At 38.7% G+C, this 12,014-nt stretch overlaps 1 protein-coding gene across 1 annotated transcript in view; it reads left to right on the forward strand.

The window, feature by feature from the left end:
- The first annotated feature begins 11,221 nt into the window (after positions 1-11,221).
- The window catches only part of LOC150076379 (ubiquitin carboxyl-terminal hydrolase 36-like), a 334,558-nt gene continuing 333,765 nt past the window's right edge, over positions 11,222-12,014 (forward strand). Inside the window, exon 1 of the mRNA XM_090387341.1 lies at positions 11,222-11,228. Within this exon, the coding sequence (XP_090243467.1) occupies positions 11,222-11,228 (7 nt within the window). The remainder of the gene's footprint in view (positions 11,229-12,014) is intronic.

Below are 12,014 nucleotides of genomic sequence, written 5' to 3' on the forward strand. Positions count from 1 at the left end.
CCTTTCTTTGTAAGAGCACCCCTTTGTCCCATTCACTAATCTTGTTGCCCTTCTCTGTACTCGTTCCAGCAGCTCTACATCCTTCTTGAAATGAGGCCTCCAGACCTGTATACAGTACTCTAGGTGTGGCCTGACCATTGCCTTATACAAGGGAATAATCACCTCCTTATCCCTGCTAGAAAAATTCCTATATATCATTGACAATGCACCATGAGCTACTCTTGCAGCCCGTCTGCACTGCTCAGAGAACTTCATATCTGCCTGCACAACCACCCCCAGGTCCCTTTCATTCTCTACCACTGTCAGTGTAGTACCACAGAGTTGATACGTTGCTCTGGGGTTGCTGTTTCCCATGTGTAGTACTTTACATTTGCAATGTTAAACTTCATTTGCCACCTCTCAGCCCATCTGCTCAACCTTTCCAGATCCTGTTGCAGGAGCATAGTGTTAGTAGTGTCCTTGACAACCCTGCCTACCTTTGTATCATCTGCAAACTTTGACATTAAGCTTGATACACCATCATCAATATCATTTATGAATACAGAAAACAATAATGGACTCAACACTGAACCCTGAGGGACTCCACTAATAACATTAGTCCACGACGAGCAGTGTCCATTGATTACCGCTCTCTGTCTTCTCCCCCTCAGCCACCCCTTTATCCACAGCAGCAATTTGCCTCCAGTGTCACACTGCTCCAATTTGTGCAGCAGTCTTCCATGTGCAAGAGTATCAAAAGCCTTTCTAAGATCCAAGTATATAATATCAAAGTTATTCCCTGCATCCAGTTCCTTTGTGACTGCATCATAGTATCCAATCAAATTGGTCAGGCAAGACTTACCCTTAACAAAACCATGCTGTGTCCGAGCTATAACTGAAGTCTTGTCTAAATGATCCTGCAGTGCTTCTTTAACTAGGGCCTCCATTAATTTTCCTGGAACAAAAGTTAAACTCACAGGTCTATAATTACTTGTGTCAGCCTTTGATCCTCCTTTGTGAATTGGGGTCACATTTGCACATCTCCAGTCTGTGGGTACCTCCCCTGAGTCCAAGGAAGCTCTCATAATTATGGCTAAGGGTTTGCTTACTTCCTCTACTGCCTCCTTTAATATAACTGGATAGATCCCATCCACCCCGGGTGCCTTTCTTGTGTTTATCTTCAACAATTTCTCCTCCACTTTACCCTCAGTTATTACAAGATTCTCTAGCTTACTGCTAGAGTTGAATACACCTCTGGCTTTCCCCTCGCTAAATAACTCCTCATGTGTGAATGTCGATGCAAAATATTCATTTAGTTTGTTAGCTAACTGAGCAGGATCATCAACAGTTGACCCATCGATATCAAGTGGTCCAATCTGATTCATCCCCTTCCTTTTAGAGTTTACATTAGTAAAGAACTCTTTGCTGTTTTTCTTTGCATCCCTTGCCAAAGATTTCTCATAATCTGCCTTCGCCTGCCTAACCTCCTTTGTAACTTTGTTACAGATCAACTTGTATCTATCATAGGCTTCTGTGTCATGTGTTAATTTGTATGTAATAAGTTCTATGTAATAAGTTCTTTACATATAACATTTGTATGTAATAAGTTCTTTGAATGCTTCCCATTTTGCACTTGCTGTTGGTAACATCATCAGTTGGTCCCACTGTATAGAATTTAAATACTGTCTCAGTCCATTGTAGTCACCTTTACGAAAGCAATAACCCTTCCCTTTACCCCTAATGGTAGTTACCTCTTTGAGTAAATCCCACTTCAGCACACTGTGATCACTGCCACCTAGTGGTTCATTTATCTGTAGATTCTTAATGCATGAAGAATCACTGCTGATAATCAAATCAAGAGTATTCCTCCCTCTAGTTGCCTCCCGAACATGCTGATGTAGGAAACAATCATCCAATAAATCCACAAAAGCCTTGCTAGTGTGTGAGTGACCAGCCCCCAAATTCCAGTCAATATCTGGGAAATTAAAATCTCCCATTATAAGACTCTGATTTACTGGCCCACTCTATTTCCCTGTACAGTTTCTTATTATACTCATTAGAGTCATTAGATCTGTAGCACACTCCTACTCTCAATTTTGATCTCCCAATGCTTATGTCACCCCAAACTGACTCGACACTGCACTGTCCAGCGATGTCGACTGGCTTCACTTCCTTGGATTTTATGTATTTCTTAACTAATAGCATAACCCCTCCTCCCTTCCTATCCAGTCTATCCTTTCTTTAGACGTTGTACTCCCCAGCATTAACCAGCATTATTGTGATCGCGTTTTTTATTGCACCAGCATAAATAATAATAATAATAATAATAATATAAAAAAAAAAAAATGCTGGCTTGTTTCGATTATTGATGCTTCGAATTATTGGTGCTCTACCCTACTTGAAAACGCATTATTTTATTTTGTTATTTATTTATTTATTATTCCAGTTCTGCATTCCTTATATCTGTGTGCACCACATCTCTGATATCCCAACAATATCTGCCTTTGATGTTTTGAGCAATACCTCAAATTCATCAAATTTATTTACTAAACTCCTAGCATTGGTGTACACGCAAGTATACATGCACCTATTCCTATTCTTAGTTACCCTAACACAATTTAAATGTTAGTTTGGCAGCTGGCCTCAGTCCTGACAGATACAATTAAATTTTGAAGGGTGTAATGAAATTTGAACAAAGTGTGAAAAAAGTGATAGGAAGTTAACATAATAAAAACTGCTAACCTTATTCAGTGCCTTGCTAGAACAAAATGACCTAACAAACGATTAAATATGCAAAAATGATACAGGCAGTCCTCGCTTTACGAGTTTTTGCTTTATGAGTTCCCGGGTTTACGAATTTTTTTTCCCAAGTATAAAAATCGAAAATGTGAACATTAATTGCAAAATATGAATGTTAAACATTAGTTTTTTTTTGTAATTAATGCAAAATTGCAAAAATTTTGCATTAATTGCAAATACAGTCGGTCCTCGTATAACATGTGTTTATATTACACGAATTCGATCATACACGATTTATAAATAGGGGAACGTTATCTTATATAGCACGAACCGAATTCGCTTATACATGATTCGCCTTTGTGTTTACAAGAAATGGCAGTCGAACGCAAAGTCACCCCAACCGAACGCAACACGATAGAATTAAGAGAAGATTCTGAAATGTATTTGTTTTTTATATCAGTGAAGGGGAAACACATTTCACCATAATAACGTAAAACCAACACAATTCCAGCTATCGGTGTAATCTCAAATGCAATTAGATCGAGTTTACTACCAGTTTATAACAGATTCCACTAGCCGAAACGCAACTGGAAATTGTTTTTATTGTTTTATGGTAGTCACCCCTAGAAATGTGTTTTAGTAAAATGTGAGGTGTTAATAGTGTATCTCTGCCTTTACGGTGTTGTTTATTCAGTTGCTACACATGCACAGCTTTGTTTATGTGTATCAAGCGTGCCTCCTCATTTTGTAATTGTGCTTTATTCCCTAAAAATGAGTAAAATACTTAAAAGGTGTGAAAAGGAAGCGTCCTGGTGAAGACACTACAGATTCAGAGAGAAAAAGAAAAGCAATATCGATAAACAGATTCGGACTGGATCTAATTCTTACCCGGGAAAATTTATAGTGGCCTCATACTAGCGTTTATGGCCAAAATCATACCGGCCTCCGGCCCACCGGGGTTTCCCCGGTCAGGCTTATGGCCAGTCCGCCTCTGTCGATAGAGAAAAAATATTAAATTGTGAAACGCTTTGAGCGAAATGAAAGACCATGTGATATTGCACGTGCTTTCAGACCTAAATGAGGCGACGCCGAGAATTACAAAGAATGCAGAGAAAATAATAAATTTCATAGCAGGAACAGAACAACTCAGTGTAATTAAAATCCATTAGATTAAGACACAAAGAATTGGAAGAGATGGAACGGCTGTCATCTGTTTGGATAGAAAATCAAACAAAAATCAAGTTTGCTTACGATAGAAGCAAAAGCATTAGCAATATTTTATTACGTAATAGTCGTAATAAAATACGTAAGTATTTTATTCGTAAAAAATACTTACGTATTTTATATTATATTATAATAAAATAATAATAATAAATATTATAAAAAATTATAATATTTTTTATTACGTATTTTAATCATAATAAAATACGTAAGTATTTTACTACGATTATTTATTGTGTTTGGTAATGTTTGGTAACAAATGTGTGTTCAATCTTGGGTGGCCGGCACCTAACCCTACTTTTCCCATAGGGCCTGTTGTTTATATTGCACGATTTCGCATTGCACGAGGGTTTCCAGGAACACAACTATCGTGCTATACGAGGACAGACTGTACCGCATAAATATCACATTCCAAACCATGTGCGTAGCTATACAATACAGTGTACCGCACTTTACGATATTAATCAGTTCCAGAGAGACCATCATATCGTGAAAATATGGTAATGTGAACCCAATAACACATTGTTTTCTGGTAATCCGTTTCAAGATCTCGGAAGTTGAAATTTTCACTGTATAACTAAGCTGTTTATCTCTCTAAAATGTCATTTTTAAGGTCAAGAGCATGACCTTAAGGCCATATAAAAGCATTAGCATTAGTAGAGGCATTTGATGCAAGAAAGCAAGCTTATGCAGCATCAGCCAAAAAAAAAAAAAAAAAAAAACACACTTCCACTTCACCCCTCTGTTCATTCAAAATACCTGTCCAGCTGAGCCTTAAACTTATTTAGGCTATCAACCTCCACCACAAGGGATGGAAGTCTGTTCCATCAACCAACCACCCGCTGGCTAAAGGCAAATTTTCGCACGTCTATCCTACATCTGTCTTTCCTCAATTTGAATTTATGCCCTCTCAGGTGATTTTTCTGAGCTAGAGGAAGAATCCCATCAGCATTGAGCATGCTTAAACCATTCAAGGCTTTATACACCTCTATCAGATCACCTCGCTGGTGCCTAGTCTCCAGACACTGTAATTTGCAAAACTTAAGCCTTTCTTCGTAAGAGCACCCCTTTGTTCCATTAACTAATCTTGTTGCCCTTCTCTGTACTCGTTCCAGCAGCTCTACATCCTTCTTGAAATGAGGCCTCCAGACCTGTATACAGTACTCTAGGTGTGGCCTGACCACGCCTTATACAATGGAATAATCACCTCCTTATCCCTGCTGGAAAAATTCCTGTATATCATTGACAATACTCCATGAGCTACTCTTGCAGCCCGTCTGCACTGCTCAGAGAACTTCATATCTGCCTGCACAACCACCCCCAAGTCCCTTTCATTCTCTACCACTGTCAGTGTAGTACCACAGAGTTGATACATTGCTCTGGGGTTGCTGTTTCCCATGTGTAGTACTTTACATTTGTCAATGTTAAACTTCATTTGCCACCACTCAGCCCATCTGCTCAACCTTTCCAGATCCTGTTGCAGCAGCATAGTGTCAGTAGTGTCCTTGACAACCCTGCCAACCTTTGTATCGTCTGCAAACTTGGACATTAAGCCCGATATACCATCATCAATATCATTTATAAATACAGAAAACAATAATGGACCCAACACTGAACCCTGAGGGACTCCACTAATAACATCAGTCCACGATGAGCAGTGTCCATTGATTACCACTCTCTGTCTTCTCCCCCTCAACCACCCCTTTATCCATAGCAGCAATTTGCCTCCAATGTCACACTGCTCCAATTTGTGTAGCAGTCTTCCATGTGCAACAGTATCAAAAGCCTTTCTAAGATCCAAGTATATAATATCAAAGTTATTCCCTGCATCCAGCTCTTTTGTGGCTGCATCATAGTATCCAATCAAGTTGGTCAGGCAAGACATCCCCTTAACAAAACCATGCTGTGTCTGAGCTATAACTGAAGTCTTGTCTAAATGATCCTGCAGTGCTTCTTTAACCAGTGCCTCCATTAATTTTCCTGGAACAGAAGTTAAGCTCACAGGTCTATAATTACTTGTGTCAGCCTTTGATCCTCCTTTGTGAATTGGGGTCACATTTGCACGTTTCCAGTCTATGGGTACCTCCCCTGAGTCCAAGGAAGCTCTCATAATTATGGCTAAGGGTTTTCTTACTTTCTTTGCTGCCTCCTTTAATATAACTGGATAGATCCCATCCACCCCGGGTGCCTTTCTTGTGTTTATCTTCAACAGTTTCTCCTCCACTTTACTCCCAGTTATTTCAAGATTCTGTAGCTTACTGCTAGAGTTGAATACACCTCTGGCATTCCCCTCGCTGAATAACTCCTCATGTGTGAATGTCGATGCAAAATATTCATTTAGTTTGTTAGCTACCTGAGCAGGATCATCAACACTTGACCCATCAATATCAAGTGGACCAATCTGATTCATCCCCTTCCTTCTAGAGTTTACATAAGTAAAGAACTCTTTGCTGTTTTTCTTTGCATCCCTTGCCAAGGATTTCTCGTAATCTGCCTTCGCCTGCCTAACCTCCTTGGTAACTTGGTTGCATATCAACTTGTATCTATCATAGGCTTCTGTGTCATGTGTTAATTTGTATGTATCCCATGCATTTTTCTTCTCTGCCATATGCCTCATTAGTTCATCTGACATCCATTTTGGCCTAAACCTTGAACAATATTTCTTAGTTGGTATGTAAAGCCTAGTAGCTTCCAAGATAAGTTCTTTGAATGCTTCCGATTTTGAATTTGCTGTTGGTAACATCATCAGTTGGTCCCACTGTATAGAATTTAAATACTGTCTCAGTCCATCGTAGTCGCCTTTACGGAAGTAATAACCCTTCCCTTTACCCCTAATGGTAGTTACCTCTTTGAGTAAATCCCACTTCAGCACACTGTGATCACTGCCACCTAGTGGTTCATTTATCTGCAGATTCTTAATGCATGAAGAATCACTGCTGATAATCAAATCAAGAGTATTACTCCCTCTAGTTGCCTCCCGAACATGCTGATGTAGAAAACAATCATCCAATAAATCCACAAAAGCCCTGCTAGTGTGTGAGTAACCAGCCCCCAAATTCCAGTCAATATCTGGGAAATTAAAATCTCCCATTATAAGACTCTCTGATTTACTGGCCCACTCTATTTCCCTGTACAGTTCCTTATTATACTCATCAGAGTCATTAGGCCTATAGCACACTCCTACTCTCAATTTTGATCTCCCAGTGTTTATGTCACACCAAACTGACCCCACACTGCACTGTCCAGCGATGTCGACTGGCTTCACTTCCTTGGTTTTTATGTGTTTCTTAACTAATAGCATAACCCCTCCCCCTTCCTATCCTGTCTATCCTTTCTGTAGACGTTGTACTCCCCAAATTGCAGTTCTGCATCCCTTATATCTGTGTGACACCACGTCTCTGATATCCCAACAATATCTGCCTTCGATGTTTTGAGCAATACCTCAAATTCATCAAATTTATTTACTAAACTCCTAGCATTGGTGTACACACAAGTATACCTGCACCTGTTTCTATTCTTAGCTACCCTAACACAACCCATGTGTTTACTTGTACCGCAATGGCTCCCAGCAGTCTCTGAAATACCATGCATCTTGTTTTTCAGGCTTCTGCTCATTCTAATAGAAGCAGTGCAAGGATCTCTTTCATCTCTGCCAGTGGCTACTGTCAAGCTATTGGTCTTTGTCTCCCCCCCAAGCTAGCAGTTTTCCAACCCACCTAACACTGCCTCGATAGCATCAGCAAATATTCTTGCACCCTTTCTATTTAAGTGTATCCCATCCCTGTAGAAGCAATCTCTCCTGTTAACAAGTACAGTCCAGGCTGAAAAAAATTCTACCCCTTGAGCCTTGCACAATCTTTCCAGGGCCGAATTGATCGACAAGGCTCTCATCATATACTCCCTCCTATCGTGTCTGGGCAGAATTGCAGACACTTTCAAATTCAACCCTAATTCTCGGCTTTTGTTCAACAGTGACCTGTACTTGTTAAGTAATTCTGCCGGTCTCCTACTCTTAATATTATTAGTGCCAACGTGTACAACTATATCACCTTTTGTGCCCTTAAAAGATGATATTCGCTCTACAACGTCATCAACCTTTGCCCCTGGCAGACATACCCTGGTCCTGTTCCACCTATCTTTTTTACAAAGCATGTTCCCCGTTTCCCTGACAATAGAGTCACCAACAACTACTAGTTCCTTCGGGACCAGCGCATTCTGCCTTAGGGGTTGTCTCTGTGTCACGCGATGCCCAAGTGCAAGCTCTGGCGTTGATGTGGGCAGCTGAGAGCTTGATGGGCCCCTCAATTTAGTTTCTTCGAGGGCATCCACCCTGTCCTTCAAGCTCTCATATAGGCCCACAAGAACGCCGAGTTGTTGCCTGATATCGATACACTCCTTGCATCGCGCACACACAAAGACATCCCCCCTTGGCAGTATCATGTCCCGTACCCGATTGCTCTGCAAACAAGTGCATTTTATAAGGCTGTGAGTCAGAGGACAACTGTCCCCCTCAGTTCTGCTCTGAGCCACAGCACTTCCATTAGCTTGAGCCTTTCGCTTTGCTGCTCTGGTCTGAGTCATGATTCTATTAATTTATTAATTAATTATGTTATGTTATTAATTATATTACGTTTGTAATCTAAGTCGTTATATGTATTTATTTAAACGTACAATTTAACTGCTAACGAAGTTCAACTAACGCTATCTAGTACGGTATATTACCTACGGTATATCTAGTACGGTATCACAATGGCGGGAAAGTTACTAACGGTAGCGGTAGTTACGAACGGTAGTTACGAACACGTGGAAACCCTTACCGATACTTTTACAAGGCCGAGTAAAGAATAAATACACCAAATTAATAAAAAAATCACAAAATAATGTTATACTACTAAATTTAAATCAAAAGTTTTAGAAAAGCAATAATTTCAAATCAATAAATAAGAAAAATCCACTTAGCGGCTTTGAACACGACCGTCACTAGTAGCCTCGTCAGCATTAGCATTAGCATTAGCATTATGCTAATGCTAAAGGTTGTGAGTGTGGTATTTAAACTGTATTAGTTACCAATTCAAGTCAATTACCAATTCAAATACACTACACTTTTATCGTTATCATATGTTTCATTATAAAAATCAATTTTAAATGCCTTTGTGATATTTTTCTAAAGCACATTTCTGTAGGTCACTACCATAAAACAATAAAAACAATTTTCACTTTCCGGTTTATTGGGCTTTTCTGTTATTTATCAACATATCAACTCTGTGGTACTACACTGACAGTAGTAGAGAATGAAAAGGATCTGGGGGTAATTGTGCAGGCAGATATGAAGTTTTCTGATCAGTGCAGACGGGCTGCAAGAGTAGCTCATGGTGTCTTGTCAATGATATACAGGAATTTTTCTAGCAGGGATAAGGAGGTAATTATTCCCTTGTATCAGGCAATGGTCAGACCACACCTTGAGTACTGTATACAGGTCTGGAGGCCTCATTTCAAGAAGGATGTAGAGCTGCTGGAACGAGTACAGAGAAGGGCAACAAGATAAGTGAATGGAACAAAGGGGTGCTCTTACGAAGAAAGGCTTAAGTTTTGCAAATTACAGTGTCTGGAGACTAGGTACCAGCGAGGTGATCTGATAGAGGTGTATAAAGCCTTGAATGGTTTGAGCATGCTCAATGCTGATGGGATTCTTCCTCTTGCTCAGAATAATCACCTGAGAGGGCATAAATAAATTCAAATTGAGGAAAGACAGATGTAGGATAGACGTGCGGAAATTTGCCTTTAGCCAGCGGGTGGGTGGTTGGTTGGCGGAACAGACTTCCATCCCTTGTGTGGAAGTTGATTGTCTAAATAAATTTAAGGCTCAGCTGGACTAGGTATTTCGAACGAACGGAGGGGTGAAATGGGAGTGGTTTTTCTTTTTCTTTTTTTTTTTTGGCTAATGCTGCATAAGCTTGCTTTATTGCATCATATGCCTCTACTAATGCTAATTTACTGCAAGCAATTATAAACGGGTAGTAAACTTGATCTTTTTTGCATTTGTGAAAATACCGATAGCTGGAATTGCGTGTTTTTTTACGTTATTATGGTGAAATGTGTTTGCCCTTTACTGAAATATTCAATCGCATAAAATACATAAATAAATTTTCAGAATCTCTTCATTCCTGTTTTTTTAAGCTTCATAAACTTCTTACTCCATGCGAATCGTATTAGTTGCAATTTGTGTGTGCCATTAAAAAATGCTTATACATGTAATCATGAAATTTAAAATTAAAAGAGAAGATTATCTTGGAAACAAACACCTCTTGAAACATTTCTGAAGAAGACGACTCCTTGTGCAACAAACAAACGAGTGCCGAGCCAGTAATGAGTGATCAATGAATGTTCATTTAGTCAATGATGATGAAGAATAAACATTCTTTAACATTTGTAAGTTGTAAATAATTTCTCTATTATTATAATTTGCTTAATTTTACCGGCTACGTTTTCATTTATTTCTATAAATCAATCATTGTTTAAACATAAACTAATTAGCTAACTAATTTCATTGTTGAGAACGTAACCCCTATTTTTAACCTTATGTCTATGGGAAATAAATTCCTGCTTTACGAGTTTTCGCTTTACGAGCGCATGCTAGGAACGAATTAACTCATAAAGTCGAGAACTACCTGTATATCATTTCACTTATACAATGTATAGTAAGCATACATATGTGCTTGTAGACACAAACAAAAAAATCCCATTATAACACTTTTGAAGGGACTGCCCCAAAGAACATTATAAGCGGGACCCCTTTTCTCCTTCCTTTTTGCAGATTGTTTTTCATTTCTTTTTATCATTATTTTGGTTGTGATAACATTTGAGTTTTTTAGCTTTTTGCAGTAATTGTGAAGTAATAGTTTATATAAAATTTAAAAACCTGCGCACTCTTTTTTTATTATTATTATTAGCCATATGGTGCAAGGAAGCCTAAGGCTTATGCTGCACCAGCCAAGAAAAAAAAAAAATTCCCATGTTACCCTGAGAGAGAGAGAGAGAGTCAGAAATAGAAGGGAATCACCAAGAAGGCAAGAAAGAGAAGAAGGATGATATCCAGCTCAGGACCTTGGGTTTGCCAAGCCCATACTCACCAGATGTGGCCCCTGATTCAAACTTTTTTAATGCATTATGCTTTATTTCTTGGCACCTTCAATCTTCTTTCTGATGCTTAAAAAAGAATAAATTTTTTAAAATATTTTATAAAATGGACAAAACATATCTTGAGTATTATAAACTTATAAACATGTTAGGTAAGGAATAAGAATTAACATACTAATAATGCTGCTATTATTGAAGTTTATTGATGCCATGTTAAATAAACATACATGTACACACAAGACACCAGTCATAAATGATGTTGGATGAAAATAAATAAATAAAACCATGAGGAGGGCATGCAAATGGAATGACGAGTGCTAGATGCTGAGTTGTAAAGAGCAGCCTTCAAAGGTTCGAGTTAAATGTGAAATAAATTTGACCTGCACCTGGAATGATTTCTTTGAAGTAAACAAACTACACAGTGTATGATTCCTCCAATTTAGTCTCTATTGTCCCTATCTCAAAAATCAAATAGGAGGGTTATATCCAGGTTTATTCCTTCTTGGAACCTTAAAAAAATTATATAACTGTGAAAGCATTTAAATGCTAGAGCTTAGAAAATGCAGAGCATCTCCTTTGACTGACCGTGGAACCAGATGAAAAGAGCATTGCATTAATGGTGCGATAGCATGAAATGGGACTGTTGTAACAGCAGTTTAAGGTGTGTGCGCGCGCGTGTGTGTTGTTACTTATATCTCAGTTACACTTCTTCATCACTTCTTACATTATTGTGTTTACTTTATTTCTTTGTGTTCTCTGATATGGACAAAAAACTGGGTTTTAAAGTGTAATCTGCAATATATTTGTTGTAAAATAAATAAATAAAAAAAAAATAATAATAATAATAGATAATTTTACTCCAGGAGCTCACATCTGGTGAGTATGGGCTTGGCAAACCCATGGTCCTGAGCTGGATATCATCATATTCTTCTCTTTCT

Source organism: Mastigoproctus giganteus, chromosome 13 (genome assembly GCF_048544385.1).
Source record: "Mastigoproctus giganteus isolate SK-2022 chromosome 13, ASM4854438v1, whole genome shotgun sequence".
In the NCBI taxonomy this organism is placed as follows: Eukaryota; Metazoa; Arthropoda; class Arachnida; order Uropygi; family Thelyphonidae; genus Mastigoproctus; species Mastigoproctus giganteus.